This window comes from Procambarus clarkii, chromosome 21 (genome assembly GCF_040958095.1).
Source record: "Procambarus clarkii isolate CNS0578487 chromosome 21, FALCON_Pclarkii_2.0, whole genome shotgun sequence".
Lineage (NCBI taxonomy): Eukaryota > Metazoa > Arthropoda > Malacostraca > Decapoda > Cambaridae > Procambarus > Procambarus clarkii.
Window position 1 is genome coordinate 18,824,081 of NC_091170.1, and position 23,006 is coordinate 18,847,086.

A 23,006-nucleotide genomic window follows, 5' to 3' on the forward strand; every position below is an offset into this window, starting at 1 on the left:
TGTTGCCGCCTCCCGAGTAAGTCCCTAGTTTCTTTCTATGTGGGTAGTTAGCTACAGGGAGCCGATGGGGCTCTCCCCAGAAAGCTAGTGTTGAATGTAATGAAATGCTCTTTTCTGGAGGGTGGCCCTGGAGGCTCCCTGAGACCCTCCCTCCCTCTGGTCAGCGGTTTTTTCTATCAGACTTCGGACTGGAGGGTGGACAGTGGACTCTTCTTCTTCTTGAGAGTAGGTGCAGTTTGCATGAAAAGCGTATCCTTCCCATTACTGCACCAGGACAGATGTTAGGAGACGTGCTTATGTTAAGAATAATAAGGGTCAAAAGTGATTGCCGTGAGGAGCCGTAGACAGAGGAGTGGAAAAGAAAAAAGAGGTGGACGGGTGACGGAGACCTGCCGCACCGGAGGGCGGCAGGTCTGTCGGCACCTCTCTGAGCCCCTCACAGCCTCGCCACCAACGGTGGAGGACTCAGGAGCACCATACTCCCCCACCTCCTCCCAAGGCACACCACAAAGGAGAGCCACACTTCGAGCCCGCCACGATCGCTTCGAGACAGGTCGCACCACACCACTCCTACAAGGCCCCTCTGCAGGCATGACCACCATCAACGCATCCACACAGTCCACACCCACACCGTCCAAAGAATCCACAGAGGCCACATCACCCACACTGTCGACGTCATCTAGAGAAACAACCTGGAAAAACCGGCGTGCACGTTTTTACAAAGGGATGGAAGCATCAGAATGACAGTCAGCGAGACACAGGCATGGTAGGCACCTCCCCCGGCCGAAGCACCCCTCCCCCCCCCCAAAAAAAAAAAAACAGTAGAACCCGCCCCCTCAGGGGCCGGGACCACATCCACAGGCGGAATGTGGTCCTGGCATCCTCCATTACATGCAGCGTAGGTGACAACCCGACACCCACGCACACCGGCTCAACAACCCCTGGGGCCATAGCAGTTGCCAGACGTGTCTCACAAGTCATTGAACCCGCCGCAACAGGCGGAGCAGCAGACAGGCAATCAGGCACGTCGCACGCTGCTGCCAGATGCCCCCACGTGACCACACCTATAACAGGTGCACGGTTGTTCCCGATACAGGCAGCGGAGCATGTAACCCAACACGGACACTACTTGCACTACACTTCAGCGACATCGTCAGGGTGCAGGAGCCGTCAAGCATACCAGTACAGTGTCCGGCAAGGACCTTGTTCCTACGATCACTTAACACAGTCCCAAACCATTCAAAACAAAGTTAAAAGATCGTCTTGAAATTCTAAGGGGGCACCAAGCACCGTCACATACGTCAAGGCGACACTAAGATTTAATACTTTTAGAGAATAGGTGGTATCAGGCAGATTATAAACACGCCCCTCACACCACCTGAGAAATGCCTGAAAGGCAGCCTGGTGGTGGAACGTGACCACAGCACAGTTGCCCTGAAGCAGCTGGACGTCCACTAAGTCCGATAGCTGCACATGGAGGACGTCCTCCAGGGCAACACCAACCAACAGATGGTCCACCAGCACCGTAAAAGCCAGACCAGCTGACAATGTCTTCTTCACTGGAGGCTGAGAAGTCCCCATGGCAAATCCGAACGTCACTTTGTCAGTGGCGAACCACCACCAGGCAGGGCAACCAACAATCGTCCAGTCCAACGTAAACACTAGCCAGGAGCGGAGAGTTCTCAGGAGCTTCCGACCCGGCTGGTGGTTGCCACCCAACTCCCACATAGTGGACTCACCTGACCCGGCTCCTGCCAATGGTCGGGGAAGGGGGTTCCACTAACTAGCTGGAATATTAGTTTCGCGTGCTGAGTTGCGCGTTTTCGTTTTCAGTAATTATTTAGGGGAAGTCTCTTGGCTCATTCGGGCTGTAGATCGTATTTTGTCAGCTGTTTTAGTTGCTTGAAATTTTATTCTAATTCATTGTTTCACTTTTCAGTTTATTTCTCGTAATTATTCTCATTGACATTTACGTGGGAGTATAACAGTTGTTGGCGCCACCCAGTGTGTGTGTGTGAGATATTGGTCAAGTTCTTGACACTAGAATGTATAATTCTGTCCTGGGATATAGTGTGACTCGCTTTACGTTAATCATTATTTAATAATACCCAAGAGTTAAACAATATTCATAATTTAGAGAACTCTCCATTTCGCGCCAGGAAATTGAGGATCAGCTTCTCATAATTTCCGGCAGCCTGAAAGTGATCACAGCACGAGTGCCGGGCTGGGCTGCCATATGTAATCTTATGGTGTGTTAACAGCCATGCCAGCCTTTCAGTCTGGCTGTGATTGGTAAGGTTGCCGGTAGTGCCCGGGAGATGTGCCCAGGAGAGGTGCCAGGGAACCTGAACTCTAATATGGTCCTTTTCTTCCAGAGAGCAGGTCCAACAGGAAGCTCAAGGCCAACAAGCTGGACGAAAGAACCTTGGAAAGGCTTAGAGAGAACAGAAGGAAAGAAATTGAGATGTGGGATATCATTAAAGAAATCTTTGCTTATTCCATCTTCCTCTGGGTATTCCTCACAATTACTTACGGTACCAGGTGAGTATCGTGCAATACCAGGTGAGTATCGTGCAACATCAGGTGAGTATTGTGCAATACCAGGTGAGTATTGTGCAACACCAGGTGAGTATTGTGCAACACCAGGTGAGTATCGTGCAACACCAGGTGAGTATCGTGCAACACCAGGTGAGTATCGTGCAACACCAGGTGAGTATCGTGCAACACTAGGTGAGTATCTTACAACACTAGGTGAGTCTCGTGCAACACTAGGTGAGTATCTTACAACACTAGGTGAGTCTCGTGCAACACTAGGTGAGTCTCGTGCAACACTAGGTGAGTCTCGTGCAACACTAGGTGAGTCTCGTGCAACACTAGGTGAGTCTCGTGCAATGCTAGGTAAGTATCGTGCAACACTAGGTGAGTCTCGTGCAACACTAGGTGAGTCTCGTGCAACACTAGGTGAGTCTCGTGCAATGCTAGGTAAGTATCGGGCAACACTAGGTGAGTCTCGTGCAACACTAGGTGGGTATCGTGCAACACTAGGTGAGTCTCGTGCAACACTAGGTGAGTCTCGTGCAACACTAGGTGAGTCTCGTGCAATGCTAGGTAAGTATCGGGCAACACTAGGTGAGTCTCGTGCAACACTAGGTGGGTATCGTGCAACACTAGGTGAGTATCGTGCAACACTAGGTGAGTATCGTGCAACACTAGGTGAGTATCGTGCAACACTAGGTGAGTATCGTGCAACACTAGGCGAGTATCGTGCAACACTAGGTGAGTATCGTGCAACACTAGGTGAGTATCGTGCAACACTAGGTGAGTATCGTGCAACACTAGGTGAGGGCCGTGCAACACGAGTCAAGGACTGTGCAACACGAGGCGAGTGCCGTGCAACACGCGGCCAGTGCTGTGTAACACACGGCAAGAGCCGTGCAACACGAGGCGAGTGCCGTGCAACACGCGGCCAGTGCTGTGTAACATACGGCAAGAGCCGTGCAACACGAGGCGAGTGCCGTGCAACACGAGGCGAGTGCCGTGCAACACGAGGCGAGTGCCGTGCAACACGAGGCGAGTGCCGTGCAACACGAGGCGAGTGCCGTGCAACACCAGCGGGCCATGAATGAGTACCTCAGAGTGATGAGAGAAGCAGAGACAGAGAGAACATGAAAATGACATGGCAAATAAAGCAGAGATCCAACCCAAATTGCTTCACAGCCACACTAGGAGGAAACACGAGTATGTGTTACTGTGTGAGAGTTGATGGTTAACAGGAGTCTTAGAGTTATTTTGCACGTGTAAGAGATAGTGTTTGTGGTAATGTGGTAAACAAGAGTCATCAATAAGGTACAATAGTTGGTGGTAATGTGGTAAACAAGAGTCATCAATAAGGTACAATAGTTTGTCGTAATGTGGTAAACAAGAGTCATCACTAAGGTACAATAGTCTGTGGTAATGTGTAAACAAGAGTCATCACTAAGGTACAATAATCTGTGGTAATGTGTAAACAAGAGTCATCACTAAGGTACAAGAGTATGTGATTATCGAGATATATCAACTTACAGGCGATCCTCAGCCAAAGTCCTCAGATCTTTATGTAAAATCTTTTACTTAATCTGTTACTTAAAATTATCTATTTGATCATGAATCTGCCGAAACACTATGCGTGGCTTTACATGAATATGAAAACATTAATGCTTTGTACTCTCATAAATCCAATGTACCTTCTTGGTACAGGTATGGTGGGGGAGGACGAGGGGACAGGGAAGTGGGGGATGGTGGGGAGGACGATGGAACAGGGGAGTTGGGGATGGTGGGGAGGACGAGGGATAGGGGAATGGTGGAGAGGATGAGGGAACAGGGAAATGGTTGGGAGGACGAGGGAGGGGGGAATACTGGGGTGGACAAGGGGACAGGGAAGGATTGCTGTGGCTCAGCAATGCGCATACATTGCTGAGCCACAGCAACGTGTGGCTGGGTACAAATAGTTAATTAATAAGAATATGCTATTTAGGTATCAAAATGGAGCAATTGTAACAATGTATCAAATTTACAGAGACATGATTTACATTACCATTAACTTGACTTTTTATCACTAACCAAGTCTTCTTAGACAATTTAGACTCACTTTTCAGAATGAACTCACTTATTATTTTTTTTGGTTCCAGAGATCCAAACTCATTCTTACTACACCAGAACTTGAAGAATACCTTCTTAAATTTGGGAATGTTTGACTTAGACTTCACCAAGGTGAGTCAATTATCTTTAGTGCTTAAAGGTATTAGATATTATGTTTTGTGTTTTATAATAGGTACAATATATATTCTTGAACCATAATATGAACGGAATTTCTAACAAATCCTGATGGATTATGTGCCTAAGTTAATTAATTTTTGTTTAATAAATAATATAATAAATTTAGGGGCATTTAATTTTTAAATTTTACCCCAAGGGGCGAGTTTATTGGGCAGCGTCACTCATCCTGTTAGTGGACAGACCGCCATAGAAGCATGTACAACAGTCCCCCAGTAGGAAGAAAACCCGCTGGGTTGTTCATTCTGTCACCTGTACCCAGACACAGCTGGGACTTGCTTAACTGTTTCAAGTGAACAGCTCCTCAAACAAGAAAATTAACATCTGTCAACCCTTAAAATCTTAGGTTATCTTGAGGGAGCAAACCCCTCCCTGTCTGGCCCGTTGTCGCAGTGAGGGAGGCTTAGTGGGTGGGTGCCGGAGTGTGATGCTCCATGGGTCGGTCCTCTGTCCTTTTGCAGCCTTATGCTCCGCTGCTGTCTTTACCAATTGTGCCAACATTTTTTTCCTTTTCCTCATGTTTCCTTTTTCTCTCCCATTTTCTCCTTTCAAATTGTCATTTCCCGCCGATCTTTTGCCTGTTTTGATCATTCTTTTGACCTTCTTTTGTTTTGACGCCTGAGTGTTTGAGGAGGCATACTCTTGCACCCGTAGAACTAGTAGTACCCACCGTTGCGAGCGTGGTAACCCTTTTATTGTCATTCCTCCTTTCGTCACTGAACCCGATCTCGACAGACTGACGGTTCTTAAGGTAATGTTTGTTGCGCGTATACTCAGGACGCACCCCTAGGGGGCCCCGGCAAGATCGACAATAAGTCTCTTGTTAGGTGTCCTGCCTCTAATTGTGGCTCCGTGGTGGGTGTGGGGGCACATTCGTGAATGAAAGTCTTTCCTTGTTTGTATGTCGATTAATGTTCCTCTTATACCTTCTCGGGCTCGTGCAGTGGGCGACTAAGCTCCCAAGTTGGCCTGTGTTGGAAGACCGGGCTCTGTAGCCCCTGCCGCATTGGGCCCCGACCTTGCGCCTCCTTTGACCCTCCTACTACTCCCCTTGGCTCCCCTCCCTCCTATGTGGTTGGGTCGAGCCCCAAGCCCCTAGTGGTAACCACCTCGTCCCCCGGCATGGCTCAGTCTCTAGTTGTGAATACTGTGCCCTTTCACCCCTCTCTCTCAGGGGGTTCTCAACGCCATCCTTGCCACGGCCGCACTCACTCGATTCCTTCCCGTACTGATGCGTATCAAGCTTTGTTTGGTCCTGCTTCATGGGCCAAATGCTTTAATTTCCTCCCTCTTGACTCTATGCCTCCTGACGATTAGCGTCTCTGTTACTTTCAACCCCACCCGTCTCAGTACACGTGTTTTTGCTGCTCCTTCTCAGTATGCAGCCTCCTGCTTGGCCCCCTTATCCTGTCTTGGCGAACCCTGTGTTCAGGTCTCCAAGAACGCTCGGTTGAATGTCAGTGTTGGCATAATTCTCCTTCTGCCTCATGTTGCAACCGGTGTTCGGAATCTACACTACTGCCACAAAAATATTCGGCACATCCTCGAAGCCCAGGGCCATTCTGTCCTCCAGGTAGACTTGTTTACTCGTCCCCCTCGTGGTCGTCGCCATCAACCCCTTCGGGTTGTGAAGATTTCCTTTGATGGTAGGACCCTTCCACCCTCTGTCATTCTTGCTGGTGCTAGGTGCTCCGTCCAGGAGTACATTCCCTTTCCTCAGCTGTGTAATAAGTGCTAGGAGGTTTGGACATGGAGCCTTCCACTGCTCCGCTAATGTCTCTCTCTGTCCTGTTTGTGGGGACGAAGGTCACTCTAAGTCGGAGTGCACTTCTCCCCAGGCTCGCTGCCTCAATTGCGGTGAGGCCCAACCTACCTTCTCCCGAGCGTGTATACATTACAAGCTTGAGGCAGCCGTCCTCAACTTGAAGCACCGGGAAAGTTTGTCTTTTCCTGAGGCGAGGCGCCAAGTTCGCCGTCTCCCACCTTATTCTAATGTCTCTTATGCTCACGTGTTGCCCTCTTCCTCTCCTCGTCCTTCCCGCCTTCCTCAGTCTCACAACCGTTTCCAGGCCCTAGACTCAGACACGCCCACCGCCTCCTCCTCTGTTCCTTTGAGTTCTGTCCCGAAGGGTCCCCCCTCATGGCTCTCTGTCAGGGGTTCCCCTTTTTTCTACCCAGTCTGTCATGTCTCCTGTGTCTTCTTCCTCGTCTCCCTCCGATCCTCCTTCCCATCCTTCTCCTCTGTCTCTTGGCTCTCCACGCCACTTGTCAGTGCAGGCTAATGTCCATTGCTCTCCCAATGGCCATCGTGTTTGCTCTCGTTCTGCTTCTTCTGTTGAGACACTTGAATCTGTTGCCCAGTACATTGTTGCTGGGACGCCTGTCTCTTTGAGTCAAAAGCAAAAGCCTGGTTCCTCTTCTTCCTCCTCCCTGGCGTTCTTCCTCCTCCTCCCTGGCGTTCTTCCTCCTCCTCCCTCGCCCCCTACCTATTTGGTAGGTAGGGGGATATATACCTATATCCTCCTTCCCCCTACCTACCCCCTAGACTCTTGCTTCATCCCTCTCCTGTTTTGGTGGTTGCGCCCCCTGTTCCTGCTATGGAGGTTCCTTTGGCCTCCGCTTCCCCCTCGGTTGCTTCCCTTGCTGAGGTGCACTCCCTGGTTTCTGCCCCTACTGCTGCTGTCCTTGACCCTCAGTTGTGTCCCCCCTCCTCCTGCTCCTGTCCCTGCATGTCCACCTCTGGTCTGTCCTCCCGCTCCCTTCCCTCCATCTTTACTCAGTTTACTCTTGCCCCTTAACCCTGACTTTGCTGACCCTGACCCTGATCCTGCACTTCTTTAAGGTGCTGTGTTCCCTTTTCACCTTTGTTTCTTCGTTGTTCTCTGTTGCTGTCCTTTCTCTTCTTGTTGATGTCTATTCTTCAGTGGAACATTCGTGGTTGTTACGCCAATTTCAAGAACTCCAAATTCTGATTTCATGGTTTTCGCCCCCTTTGTGTCTGTCTCCAGAAGCCGATGCTTGGTGCTTGTCCTGGTCGCTTCCGTGGCTATTCCTTTCTTCCATCCCTCCAGCTGTTGCTGGGGCTCCTAACTCCTTTGCTCTCTTGATTCGCTCTGATGTTCCCTCTGTCTCCTTACTTTTTCCATCGCCTCTGCATTGTTCTGCTGCCCGTATCTTTGTGAGGAAATGGTACAAGGTTTGTTCCATTTATTTATCGCCGAGTGTCCTGCTTTCTCTTCCCGATCTTAAACACCTACTGGACTCCTTGCCGGAGCCTGTGCTCCTGCTAGGTGATTTCAATTGTCGCTATACCCTTTGGGGTGATGTTCTGACAAACACCCGGGGTCCCCTTCTTGAACTGTTCATCCTCTATTCTTCCCTGTCTCTTCTTAATTCTGGTGAGCCCACGCATTTGGACTCTAGGACTCGCACCCTTTCCTGTCTTGATCTTTCTTTCTGCTCATCGTCTCTTTACTTGGATTTCAGGTGGGGAGTTCTTGATGACCTCCATGGCAGTGACCATTTCCCCATCCCTGTTATCTTTTTCTCTTTTCACCCTCCCCCTCTCCTTCCCTAGGTGGCAGTTTGCTAAGGCAGACTGGACCCTATTTACCCTCAGTGGTGCTCTCTCTGACCTCTTGCTTCTACCTCTCCCTCGCTCTCCTCCTTTTTCGTGACACCATCTTCGATGCTGCCATCCTCTCTATTCCTTACTCTTCCTCTCAGGGACCACGGAAGTGCGTTCCCTGGTGGAATGCAGACTGTGCTCGGGCTGTCCACTGTAAGTGTGCAGCCTGGAAGAGAAACCACCGCTGACAAATGGCCGATTCTTTTCTTTTGTTTTGGAAGGCGAGTGCGATGGCTCGTAGGGCCATCCGTATGGCTAAACATGAATGTTGGATGTCTTATGTCTCCACCATTACGTCCGAAACTCCTCTGCCGAAGATCTGGAAGCGTATCTGCAAGATAGTCGGTAAGTTCGTTCTGATGTCTCGCCGGTCCTTCACCTCCATGGTACTCTTGTGGTGGACCAGCTACCGGGTCCACCACAAGAGTAGATCGCTACTGAACTGGGTTCCCACTTTTCTTCGGTTAGCTGAAGTTCTCATCTTCCTCAATCTTTTCTTCTTCGTAAACCTACCCTTGAATCTCGTCCTTTAGATTTCTGCACTCATCTCTGACTTCCCTATAACGATCTCTTCTCTCTCTCTGAACTTCGGTCTGCCCTGGCCCTCTGCGGTTCTACGGCGGCGGGCTCCGATGGCATTCATTATGAGATGCTTCGCCATCTCCCTCCGTGTACGTCTCAGTATTTACTGAGTCTGTATAATCGAATCTGGGAGTCGTCGTCAGTCCCTGAGGACTGGCTCGATGCCGTTGTCCTCCCTGTTCGCAAACCAGGGTCTCTGAGAACATTCTCTAAGGATTTTCGCTCTATTGCCCTCACGAGTTGTGCCTGCAAACTCTTTGAACTTATGGTTAACGTTCGTCTGATGTGGTTCTTAGAACACTATCACCAACTATTCCCTTCTCAATTTGGTTTCTGCAAGAGCTGCAGCACAACAGATGTCTTGGTGAAATTGGAGGTCTATATCGTACTGCTTTTGCTGTGAAGACCTCCGTTGTTGTCGTCCTTTTTGACCTGGAAAAGGCTTAGAACACCCCTTGGCGATTTCATATTCTGTCCCAACTTCATTCTTTTGGCCTTCATGGTAATCTCCCTCTCTTTCTCCAAAGTTTCCTCTCTCGTCGTTCCTTTCAGATGAGGCTTGGTTCTGCTCTCTCTGCTTCTTTTCAGCAACACGGTGTGCACCAAAGTAGTGTTCTGAGCACTATTTTTTTCTGGTTGTCCTCAATGGCCTTCTTTCATCTCTTCCTTCTGGCGTCTTCTCTGCTGTCTATGTCGACGATCTTACCTTTTGCAGTCGGGGTGATGATTCGCCTCTCCTTCAATGGCGGCTTCAACTTGCGATTGATGCCGTGTCGTCTTGGGCCACCGATCATGGCTTCAGGTTCTCTCCGTCTAAGACTTGTGCTATGACTTTTAATCGGAAGCGTGTCGTTCTCCGACCTTCTTTGTCACTTTATGGTCACCCCATTGTGTACAAGGTTTCCGCTAAGCGTTTAGAGTTGATTTTTGACACTCGATTGTCTTGGTCGTCCCATATCTCTTACCTCCGAGTTGAATGTTCTAAGGCCCTTACCCTCCTTCTGGTGTTGTCCCATACTTCTTGGGGAGCAGATAGGCGCACTCCCCTCACTTTACATTCCTCTCTCGTCCTGTCTAAACTCGATTATGGTTGCCATGCTTACTCGTCTGCTTCTCCTTCTACTCTTCGCCATCTTGATGCTTTGCACCATACTGGGTTGTGCCTCAGTTCTGGTGCCTTTCGTTCGACTCCCGTTCTTAGCTTGTATGTTGACACTGGCTTCCTGTTTCTCTAGGACCGCCGTGATCGCTACTGTCTTTGCTATCTTGTGTGGTCCTTGCAAGATCCTTCCTCTCGCCTCTGTCGTGCTTTAACTTTTACCCCTCCTGTGGTTCCTGTTCCTCTTCGCCACCTCTCTTACTGTCCGGTCATCTCGCTTACAGGATTCTCTTTCAGTTCGTATTTCTAATATTTCTCCCCGTGTTGTTCCTTCTTTGCCCTCATAGAGACTCCCCCTTCCACAGTTTTTTACATCCTTAACCCGCATCACTAAAGCTTTCACTAAAGCTTTTACCCCTCCTACGGTTCTGAAACGCCTTTTCCTTGAGCACTTTTCTTCACACTTCCGCTCCGTTTCCATCTTCACCGATGGGTCTAAGTCTGCGGACGGTGTAGGCTACTCTGTTGTTTTTCCTGACAGCACTTATATGTGTCGCTTACCTCCGGAGACTAGCATCTTCACAGCGGATTTCATGCTATTCTCTATGGTTTTCATCTCCTGCTTTCTCATTGTCAATCTTCCTTTGTAGTTGTTGTTGACTCTCGTAGTGCCCTCATGGCTCTCGAGTCCTTTAATCCAGTTCATCTAGTGGTTGTCGAGATACAGCATTGGCTGTTTCTTATTCACAGTAAATTTAAGTCAATTGAGTTTTGCTGGGTCCCCAGCGATACTGGTGCCTCTTTAAATGAGTGTGCAGATGCTCCCGCTAGGGAAGCTGTCTGCTCTTGTCCCATCGCTCGTAAAGGTATTCCTTATTCCGACTTTTACCCAGTTATTCATTCCTCCATCCTTACCGGTTGGCAGGCTTCTTGGTCTTCTGTTACAGGTAACAAACTGCGTACTCTTAAGAGTTGTGTCCTCATAGCCGTCCTCCTACCACCGTCACCGGCGATGGGAAACGGCTCTGGCGAGGTTGCGTATTGGCCATACTCACCTAACTCATGGTCACTTAATGGAGCGCCGACCTGCTCCTTATTGTCCAAATTGCATTGTCTCGATTACAGTCATGCATATCCTTGTTGAATGTCCGGACCTCCGGGACGAGCCTGTGTCTTGTTTTCCGACCATCACCCACGGTCGCTTGTCCCTCGATAGAATTCTTGGTGAAACGGATACTTTTGATATTGTTCGCCTTATGCGTTTCTGTTCTCGTATTGGCATCCTTGGTGATATTTAGCGCCCTCTGATTATTCCGCACATTTGATGGTGCTACATAGCCTTCCCGGTTTGGTGCCTTCTTTTGATAATTATTTACTTGAGGGAGCAAAATCGGGGAATCTTTTTAAGAACAATATCAATATTTTACAAATTGTCTTTTCCTAACTCAAACAATGTGGGGTATATTATTCTACACATATTTCTAAGGTCTCTCAGGTGTTCACATTCTCTCAGGTAGTGGTCAAGGCGGTGTCCATCACTCTCATCACAGATTCTGTAACACCGCTTCTCAACTGTTTAAATAACCTCAAAGTGAGGTTATTTAAATTTGTATGTAAAGCATTAGAAGTTATCTACGACGTGGTAATTTAATTATGGGAAATAAGATTATTAATTAAGTTATCCTTGGTCATTCTTTCCTCCTCCACCTCTTCCTGCATTATTGCATTGCCTCTCTCTAGTTCATCTATGCTTTCCTGAAGGTCTACTATGCTATTGGCCTTCCTTCACTCCTCATGTGCTCCTCTAATGCCGTAGATATCTTCCATATGGTTAGGTTTATATCCTTTGGATGTATTATCTATCCAATTCTTCCCTTCTAGTTGACCAAAGGAAACTCTAGCAACACTGCAGGTACACCAGCTGAGTAGGGCGTGCATTAACTGCATAATGACTCACACTCCTACGACACTGATCGGCGATCTGGCGGCTTCTGGTCAATATTGGTGAAGTAGGAGATGATGTGGCGGCTCCTGGTCAATATTGGTGAAGTAGGAGATGGTGTGGCGGCTCCTGGTCATAATTGGTTTACTGGGAGGTGGTGTGGTGGCTCCTGGTCAATATTGGTGTACTGGTAGGTGGTGTGGTGGCTCCTGGTCAATATTATTATACTGGGAGGTGGTGTGGTGGCTCCTGGTCAATACTGGTGTAGTGGGAGGTGGTGTGGCGGTTCCTGGTCAATACTGGTGTAGATGAAGGTGGTGTGGTGGCTTCTGGTCAATACTGGTGTAGTGGGAGGTGGTGTGGCGGTTCCTGGTCAATACTGGTGTGGAGGAAGGTGGTGTTGTGGTGAGTGTTGACCTCTGGCCTGGCTGGTGAGGTACAGGTCAACCCTCCTCACCCCGTGTTACTGGATACCTCACGATATGTTACACTTTCCTCAAATATGCTATTTCTACTTTGAGTCTTTAACCTTTTTTTTCTTTTTGTCAGTTTGTCGGGTATTTGTTCACACGTATACACTTTTCCACGGCGATATTGCCTGTTTTTCCCTCTCAAATGAATATAAAATACTGGAGCTCTCAATCCCCGGCGCTTGTCAGGTCTGCTGTACTCAGCGGCACTCATAAGAGTCATCACTCAAGGCTGGACACACTCGATTTGAGCTCAAAATATCTCCAGTCTCTATTGTTTATGCCATATCAAATAGTACGCACTTGTATTTCTCACTCCAATCACGCAACACCTCAGTCACACTTGTCCTCGCTGTGCCCTCAGACATTCACACTAGTCCTCGCTGTGCCCTCAGACATTCACACTAGTCCTCGCTGTGCCCTCAGACATTCACACTAGTCCTCGCTGTGCCCTCAGACATTCACACTAGTCCTCGCTGTGCCCTCAGACATTCACACTTGTCCTCGCTGTGCCCTCAGACATTCACATTAGTCCTCGCTGTGCCCTCAGACATTCACACTTGTACTCGCTGTGCCCTCAGACATTCACACTAGTCCTCGCTGTGCCCTCAGACATTCACACTAGTCCTCGTTGTGCCCTCAGACATTCACACTAGTCCTCGCTGTGCCCTCAGACATTCACACTTGTTCTCGCTGTGCCCTCAGACATTCACACTTGTCCTCGCTGTGCCCTCAGACATTCACACTAGTCCTCGCTGTGCCCTCAGACATTCACACTAGTCCTCGCTGTGCCCTCAGACATTCACACTAGTCCTCGCTGTGCCCTCAGACATTCACACTTGTCCTCGCTGTGCCCTCAGACATTCACACTAGTCCTCGCTGTGCCCTCAGACATTCACACTTGTCCTCTCTGTGCCCTCAGACATTCACACTAGTCCTCGCTGTGCCCTCAGACATTCACACTTGTCCTCGCTGTGCCCTCAGACATTCACACTAGTCCTCGCTGTGCCCTCGGGTACCTTAACCACTGACAGTTTGCGTCTCGACTGGCCGCGGTACTCGTACCACAGACAGGAGGACGTTAATGAAGATGATTGTGCTGTAACTTTTTTTAGTCTTGAAGACACTGCTAGATAGTCTTAGATAGTCTTAGGTGCACGCAATTAGGGGGTCACGTAGTAGCGAATAATTAGTATGGGAATCATTTGCTATAAAATTGAGTTATATTCATTTATTTTCAGGCCAATACTACGGACCTGGTATGGCATTACCTGTACAGTGGTCTTCTTCCCAACTTGCGAGCAGGAGAGCTGTACAATGGCAAGCCTCCGTATGGGCTGCGAGGGTTCCTCAATGACCAGACTAACCGCATCATGGGCTATGCCACCGTCAGACAGGTCCGCATCGCGGGCACAGAGTGCAGGTACTCACCACCATCTTCTTGTCAAGGTTTAACAACTACATATGCCTTAATTATTCTTCAGCTAAGACTATTAGACTCTCTGACAACACCTGTCATGCTACAGATGACACATTTATACTCTCAAATATCACCCATGATTGACAGCTTTGACTGTCACTCACTGGCGTGACCTATTGCTGACATTTCAGAGTATCAGACCTAGTAATATCATCCATGATTGGCTGCGTGCACTCTTACCTCTGATTTCCTTTGTGAATTAATTAACCATCAATAAATTGCTGTTTATATTTTTAAATGCCATAATTCATTACAAATAAAATATATAAAAGCCCAAATCTCGAATTAATATTATTACACATTATTATTTGTTTTGAAAACATAAAATAGGTTTTATTTCATAAGAAAAATATTGGTAAATATTTTCATTCTATCCTTGAAGTGATAATTGTTTTTAATTATCTTTCTAAATCATTATTTAAAACTTATGAATTTGTTAAAAATTATTTGAATATATTTTAAATCTGAAAACATTATACATTTTGGAATTTGTTAAAAATCATAACCAATCAATTTTAGAGCATTGTAAGAAAATTGCTTCAAAATTTGATGTAAACTTACTGAGATAATAAACAGAATTTAAGGACGTAAATAATGATAAGGAAATTGTATTTTCCGACCAATAATGCAATGCTTAAAATCAACAATATTGTACTGATATAAATAACTTTTCATTTTCTTTATAATTGCTAATATTTAATTAACCTGATTGTGTTTAAAGTGCTTACATGAGTAAAAAGACTATCCAGCAACTCATCAGTATTGCCAATATGCCAACCCGTCCTCCTGTTTACATAGTATTGTTTGTAACTATGTGCACCATCGTACGTATGTTGACGCAATGGACAATTAGATGAATTTGGCACTGGTGTAATTATAGGGATCCACAGCCATGCAGAGAAGAAAATAAAGAGGATTCAGAGAAGATCTCGTGGATTCTCACTGAACACTTTGATATTTTCCTCTCCTACCACCCCAATTTTTGCTTTTTCTTAAATTTTATTTTATTTTATTACATTGGTGCAGTTTACAGAGAGCACACACACATAACAATCAATGTTGAAGACCTCATCCAGCTCTCCGGAGGTTGAGTATGTACCCAAGATACAGCAAGCATTTCCTCCCTGGACTGCGACACTGAGGCGCTGGAAAAGGAAACTGGCCGCTCTTGAGTCATTAGAGTTCCCAAATGAGTTCCTTACCGACCTCCTTTTGGAACTTTGATGCACATTTTCCCTCAGGCGCCCAGGGTTTCAGAGCCTATCGGCACGAACCTGTAACAACGTTGTAGGTCCCTGTACATGATAGTTTTCTGGGTCTCTCTGAAGGTGGCCTCCCCACCTCTCTCATCTATACTGCGAGGTAGATATGTATCAGCCAATGTAGACACACACGTGTAGTCCCACACGACCTGATTAGCAACCTTCATGGCGTCAGGGTGACTCCGTCTGGACGTTTGTTACTGTTGTCAGGTGTGTACAGCTGAGGTTCCCTTTGTGCTGGGCACCCAGCTGTAGTCAAAGTTCTGTTGATGATGTCGTTGATTGCTTCATGCCTGACAATCTTTCCCAGTGACTTACGACAAACGAGACCCTGGCTGCCGTATTGATCAGGACACGCATAGCTGCAAATACACCGGTGTTCGGTGGAGATAAGGGCAGCAAGGCGCAGGGCAACACCAAAACTTAGGGCCCGATGGTCCAAGCGGGTGCCTAAGGCGGAATTAGGGACGAACAACAGGAAGTTCCCGGCATGTGGGAGCTTGCACAGCTAGGAGACGTGCTTTTTCCTTCCCTGACGCTGCCTCCAGCTATGTTGTGGCAATGTTCTCCACTATGGGGCTGTCCCATTTGGCCTATTTGCAGTCGTTTGGAAAAGTTGGTCGAGGGTGAGGGTTGGCAAGATTGTCCCACTGGCCGGCTCTGTCCGCGAATTTGGGATCATGAATCCCATTGGAGTCTCTAAGGTATTCGTAATCTCTTAGATAGTCCTAATTCTCTTCCCTTAGATTTCACTAGCAGTAGTTCCACTAAATAGGACTCCTGTGTCCCTGCCAGGCTGCCATCGTCCAGGAACTAGATGTTGATTTCGCTGGTCAACCTGCTTGTGACTGCTTTAGTAGCCATGCAGGAAAGGAAAGGGGCAAGTGGGTCTCCCTGCTAGTGGGACACCTTTTGCAGAAACAACTTCATGTTCACCAAACAACAGTGCCGATTCCCCACTGTACCCTGCTGAAACGAAGGGGAGTAGACCAGGGAAGCTTGTTCGAACTACTTCCAATATCACATCCCTTTTTACCTGGTTGAAAGCATTTTAATATCTATTTTAATTAATGCCTTATATTCTGGGAGGTGCTTAATATTGACTCGTGCTGCATGAGCTGCTGCTTCACAGCCATGGGGGACACCAAAACCTAGTTGATGGGGTCGAAGCATCATTGCAGCTTCCATGTGGCCGTTTCTGACAGCTGCCCTGGCAACGAGGCGCCGAAGGGTGTTACCCACGGCAATGGGTCTGACCTCACAATCCTTCTTCTTAAGGGCACAAAGGGAGGATCCGAAGAAGAAGGGTTTAATTGTATTTGGGATCAACACAGAGAGGCAGTTGTTGACAAATTTCGTGACCTCTGACAGTAGTGTTTCCGGAACTTCGCCGAGAACTGGGTTTACCATCTCACTGAGTTGCTGAGGTCTTACTTAATCCAGTGTACCCCCCTGCTGAGCCTGACAGAAATGACATGATGGCTTTGTATACCTCTGACGCTTGGAGGAATAGAGGTCCCATGTCTTGGACATTTTTGTCCCGAGCAGTGGATTCCCGTGATACTCTGGGAGGGTGTTTCCTTCTCAGTGTATCGACAGTAGCAGTATTTCTAGGTGCGATTGTTTCTTCACTGGTAAGTAACTTAATTGCCCTTACTGTGTTGCCCTCTTCAATTTTTTTTGGTCACTTGTGTTCCTAATTTACAATTGTCATTGGAACTCTTCGGTCTGCCACGGCAGTTTCTACTTTGAGGAGCGATGGGGATCAGGTGGTCAGATCTAGGGAAATTATTTATTGCCCTAGTGACTAATGAGGCTAGTGACTTGCCTCCTCTTGCAGATACGCCTAAGCAAATATTGCCAAACAGGAGCAAATTATGCCATGCTCTGATGATGCTCTCGGCATTAGGATTTGCAGACCATTCATTAACTTTCCTGAGAAGGTTTGTACATATCCCTGCTGCAAATGGGCGCGCTGCTTTTGGGATGTGTGGAAGATTTCTGGTGGTGGAGGCTTTGATTGCCCCCAGGAGGTAATCTGATGACAGGTAATTTACTGGGAGGAGTGGGGTTGCCGGGGGACCAGTTCCCATGACCGAGTCCTTGGCTGAGGGGATCCTGGTTAGTTTTAGCAGTCCCCTCCATTCCCAGGGTGAGCTAAGAAATCGGCGGGACCTGAGCAGGCCCTGGGCGTGGTGTGGGAGAGTGAACAGTGTAGTGGCTTTAGCTGTCCGATGCACTCACTACTCATATGAGTACTTGTGTCTTCCTCCCTCTTCGGAGAAATCCTGAATGCGTGCTGAGACCTGTTCCATGTCTAGGTGCATAGAGAGTAATGCATCTCTGCCACAAACACTGTGTGCGCGGTAAATGGGTGGCTGAAGGACGCCTGGGTGCTGTGTGGGGCGAGGTACGGTGGTGTGGTGAGACAGGCCAGCGGGGTGGAGGGGTGTTGCCAGGCACCGTTCGGCTTGAAGGGGGGTCAGGGTGACCACCCCCCCCCCCGTTAAACACTGCTATAATTTTCTTGTATATCACTGCACAATGGGTGAACGAATTTTACACTTGTAATCTGACACACTATGAGCTGTATTAACTCTAAACACGATTGCTGATTTTTTCTCTTTGTTCTTTCCCTAAACAAATTTTGATAAACACTCGTAGCACACGGGTGACCTCCCCCCTCCCCTCGCCCGACCTCACGACACCCCCCCCCCCCAACATCACAGTGGTAGCACTAGTTATATATATATATGCGAACAAGCCTGAATGGTCCCCAGGACAATATGCAACTGAAAACTCACACCCCAGAAGTGACTCGAACCCATACTCCCAGGAGCCACGCAACTGGTATGTACAAGACGCCTTAATCCACTTGACCATCACGACCGGACATAATGAGGTGATAGCCGAGGCTATTTGAACCACCCCACCGCCGGCACTCGGATAGTAATCTTGGGCATAGCATTTTACCAAATCACCTCATTCTTTGGGGCACACGTGAGGAACACAAATGCGAACAAGCCTGAATGGTCCCCAGGACAATATGCAACTGAAAACTCACACCCCAGAAGTGACTCGAACCCATACTCCCAGGAGCCACGCAACTGGTATGTACAAGACGCCTTAATCCACTTGACCATCACGACCGGACATAATGAGGTGATAGCCGAGGCTATTTGAACCACCCCACCGCCGGCACTCGGATAGTAATCTTGGGCATAGCATTTCACCAAATCACCTTCAAATCACCTCAAGTGGATTAAGGCGTCTTGTACATACCAGTTGCGTGGCTCCTGGGAGTATGGGTTCGAGTCACTTCTGGGGTGTGAGTTTTCAGTTGCATATTGTCCTGGGGACCATTCAGGCTTGTTCGCATTTGTGTTCCTCACGTGTGCCCCAAAGAATGAGGTGATTTGGTAAAATGCTATGCCCAAGATTACTATCCGAGTGCCGGCGGTGGGGTGGTTCAAATAGCCTCGGCTATCACCTCATTATGTCCGGTCGTGATGGTCAAGTGGATTAAGGCGTCTTGTACATACCAGTTGCGTGGCTCCTGGGAGTATGGGTTCGAGTCACTTCTGGGGTGTGAGTTTTCAGTTATATATATATATATATATATATATATATATATATATATATATATATATATATATATATATATATATATATATATATATTATATATATATTTATATATATATTATATATATATATTATATATATATATATATATATATTTATATATATATATATATATATATTATATATATATATATATATATATATATATATATATATATATATATATATATATATATATATATATATATATATATATATATATATATCGTATTTATTATATATATATATATATACGATAATAAATACGATATATATATATATCGTATTTATTAACCCGAACGCACTTCTCGGCTTACTGTGCTGGGCCCGATTTGCCTAATAGGCCGAGTGATTTTCTTTATTTAAAAAAATCCATTTGGTTTATTTGGATTATTATTTTATCTGAAGAACATAAAATATTGACTTAGTTATGTTATTGTTGATTAAGGTGCGGCTGGGATCATCCCGGACGTAAATTCGAACCCTCATCACGGCCTTTGTTTATTTTTGCATGTACATGTAGACTTTATATTATGTACTTGTAAACTCAATATCTCGTCTATATGTCCATAATATAGAGTCTATATGTACACTCTGTCAGGCCACTACATGTAACAGGCCTGACAGCTGAGTGGACAACGCTTCGGATTCGTAGTCCTGAGATTCCGGGTTCAATCTCTTTTAGGCGGAAACAAATGGGCAGTTACTTTCACCCTGATGCCCCTGTTACCTAAGAGTAAATAGGTACCTGGAAGTTAAACAGCTGCTACGGGCTGCTTCCTCGGAATGTGTAACAAAAAGGAGGCCTGGACGAGGACCGGGCCGCGGGGATGCTTAGCCACGAAAGCATCTCAACATAACATAACATACATAATATAGAATCAACATGTACATAATATAGTCTACATGTACATAACAAAGAGTCTACATGTACATAATATAATGTACATGTTGCTTAGATATTATGTAGATGTAGACTCTATATTATGTACATATTGACTCTATTATGTACATGTCGACTCTACATTATGTACATGTAGACTCTATATTATGTACATGTTGATTCTATATTATGTACATGTAGACCTCTCTATTATGTTCATGTAGACTAAATATTATATACATGTAGACTCTATATTATGTTCATGTAGACAATATTATGTATATGTATTCTCTTTATTATGAATGTTGTTATTGCCCCATGTAGCCTGGGTGGAACGAGTCTACCTTTGTGAAAGTTATTCCGCCTTCCGGACCAGATTGAGAGGTCAGAGGAAAGATGTATATTATTAAAAATATAATAAACGTCAGTGAATAATTTAAAATATGAGCAGAAGATGAGCATTTAAATAAGTGACATTAAATGGATGTCGATACTTTTTTGACATAACGTGAGGCTAGCAAGACGTCGTGACCTCACTTGAGCTTCAGTAGTCGTCAGAGATTTTTTTTTTTGCAGGGATATTCCTGCGCGGGCCCCAAGCCTCTGGCTGGCCCACTAAGTGTTGCTTGATTCTGTTTTACTTGGGCGGAGTATGAGTATTTATTACTCGTATGGTCGCTTCAGTAAGATTTTGCCATATATGTTTAACAACTTCTTCTGCTCTGTTGAGTCTAAGTTGAAATCTTAATGGTTTTGTAACTGTCGTCAGAGATGGATGAGTTTTGTTGATCACTTGTGAGAAGGAAGAATATAGTTCCCCATGTTAGTGGTGGGGCGAAGGCTACTTGTTTGTAAGTGTGAGGAAGCTGTTGGGGACTTTGTACATCATTTCAATGATTTTGATAATTAGAAGCGGCCTGCAGGTGAGTGTTTGGTCGCACCATTATGGAACTCTAATTGCATTGCTTCTTCAAGAGGAAGGAAGCAAGCAGGCGGATCTGTTGTGGAGCATTCTCGGTGACTCCGCGTACTCAAGTCGGGACTAGACGAAGCCTTGTGAGGTAGTCCTATAGCGATTTTTGTGGCGGCCTGTGTGAGTGCCTGTGTTGAGGACATGGGCATCAGGGGCCCTATGTTATAGATCCCGTGATTTGTGTGGGAGAGCTGCAACGTTTGTGTGGGAGAACTGCAACGTTTGTGTGGGAGAACTGCAACGTTTGTGTGGGAGAACTGCAACGTTTGTGTGGGAGAACTGCAACGTTTGTGTGGGAGAACTGCAACGTTTGTGTGGGAGAACTGCAACATTTGCGTGGGAGAACTGCAACGTTTGTGTGGGAGAACTGCAACGTTTGCGTGGGAGAACTGCAACGTTTGCGTGGGAGAACTGCAACGTTTGTGTGGGAGAACTGCAACGTTTGCGTGGGAGAACTGCAACGTTTGCGTGGGAGAACTGCAACGTTTGCGTGGGAGAACTGCAACGTTTGTGTGGGAGAACTGCAACGTTTGTGTGGGAGAACTGCAACGTTTGTGTGGGAGAACTGCAACGTTTGTGTGGGAGAACTGCAACGTTTGCGTGGGAGAACTGCAACGTTTGCGTGGGAGAACTGCAACGTTTGCGTGGGAGAACTGCAACGTTTGTGTGGGAGAACTGCAACGTTTGTGTGGGAGAACTGCAACGTTTGCGTGGGAGAACTGCAACGTTTGCGTGGGAGAACTGCAACGTTTGTGTGGGAGAACTGCAACGTTTGTGTGGGAGAACTACAACGTTTGCGTGGGAGAACTGCAACGTTTGTGTGGGAGAACTGCAACGTTGGTGTGGGAGAACTGCAACGTTTGCGTGGGAGAACTGCAACGTTTGTGTGGGAGAACTGCAACGTTTGTGTGGGAGAACTGCAACGTTTGTGTGGGAGAACTGCAACGTTTGTGTGGGAGAACTGCAACGTTTGTGTGGGAGAACTGTAACGTTTGTGTGGGAGAACTGCAACGTTTGCGTGGGAGAACTGCAACGTTTGCGTGGGAGAAGTTAGTGAGAAAACTCCGTACCGGAGGAGGAGTATAAGTTGAACTGCAAGGTGGTGCAGGACTTCAAGTTAAGGAGTGGAACTCCAGAAACATAGTGAATCTTCGAGTAATTTAGAGAGCTACACGTCGTTTGTGTGAAGCGTTTGGAGAGTTTCACTGACATTCAAGGAGGACTTCATGTGAAGCTGATTGGAGCAACTACAAGAGTACCTTACATGATATTTTGAGGACCCAGATTCATAATTGTACTAGGGGACCTCGAGTAATGGAACAGAGGGTCATATGGACATGATGATGTTTAAGGAAGTGCTTGTTTGCGTTTTGGCATAAAAGGAGCAGTGTAAGGTGAAAGATTGATGCTTTTCTGTTGAGTAGGAAATATGTGAATATTTTATGTGCCACATACTGCAGCCTAAAACAGTGAAGGGAGCTGAAGGTTGTAGGCTGAAGTTTAAGCAGCAGCCTAATACAGTTATTGGTTGGAGATATTTGGAGATATTGGAGTGTTATCAGTTGGTAACAGCGTAAGAGGTTGTATTGTTTTATTACTATTCCCGTATGAACATGTGTATTGTATGTGTTTTTGTATTAAATGTCACCTTTGTTAGCTGGCTTTTTCTCTTGTCTTGCTGAGACTTCCAGGCTAGAGTGAGAGAGGACACGGATATAACTTGGGTGATAGTGGACTATAACTAACTAAGGGGGATTGAGAGATCCTCCCACAGTAAGGAGAGTGCGGGGAGACACAGAGGCTCGAGAGCGGGTGTGTGACCATGACAACTAGGCAGTAGAGCCGTACCCCTGAATAAAGGTGACACCGAACCCCTCTCCCAGAACCAGACGCCAGGGTGATCTAAATAAATGCAAGCACTCCAGGGTCAATTGCTGGTCGACCGACGGTAGCGGGAGTGTGGCTGTTCGAGGTCGGCTGTTTTTCTGTCAGGGAGTGGTTGGGATCTCTGTTAGATAGTAGGCTAGTATCAGGGTGGTTCAGATAACAAAGTTTTAATGTATATAAAACAAACCCCTAAACCCCCCCCCCCCTTCCCTGATAATATGTTGACTAGATATTATTTACATGCAGACTCAATATTATGTACATGTAGATTATATATTATGTACATGCAGACCAGATATAATGTACATGTGGACTAGATATTATATACATGTAAACTCTATATTATGTATGTGTAGACTAGATAT

General features: G+C 46.7%; 1 protein-coding gene across 1 annotated transcript in view; it reads left to right on the top strand.

Moving 5' to 3' along the window:
• The window catches only part of LOC123760677 (polycystin family receptor for egg jelly), a 467,012-nt gene that overhangs the window by 386,583 nt on the left and 57,423 nt on the right, over positions 1-23,006 (top strand). The window contains 3 exon segments of the mRNA XM_069328534.1: positions 2,376-2,541; positions 4,668-4,749; positions 13,775-13,956. Of these exon segments, the coding sequence (XP_069184635.1) occupies positions 2,376-2,541; positions 4,668-4,749; positions 13,775-13,956 (430 nt within the window).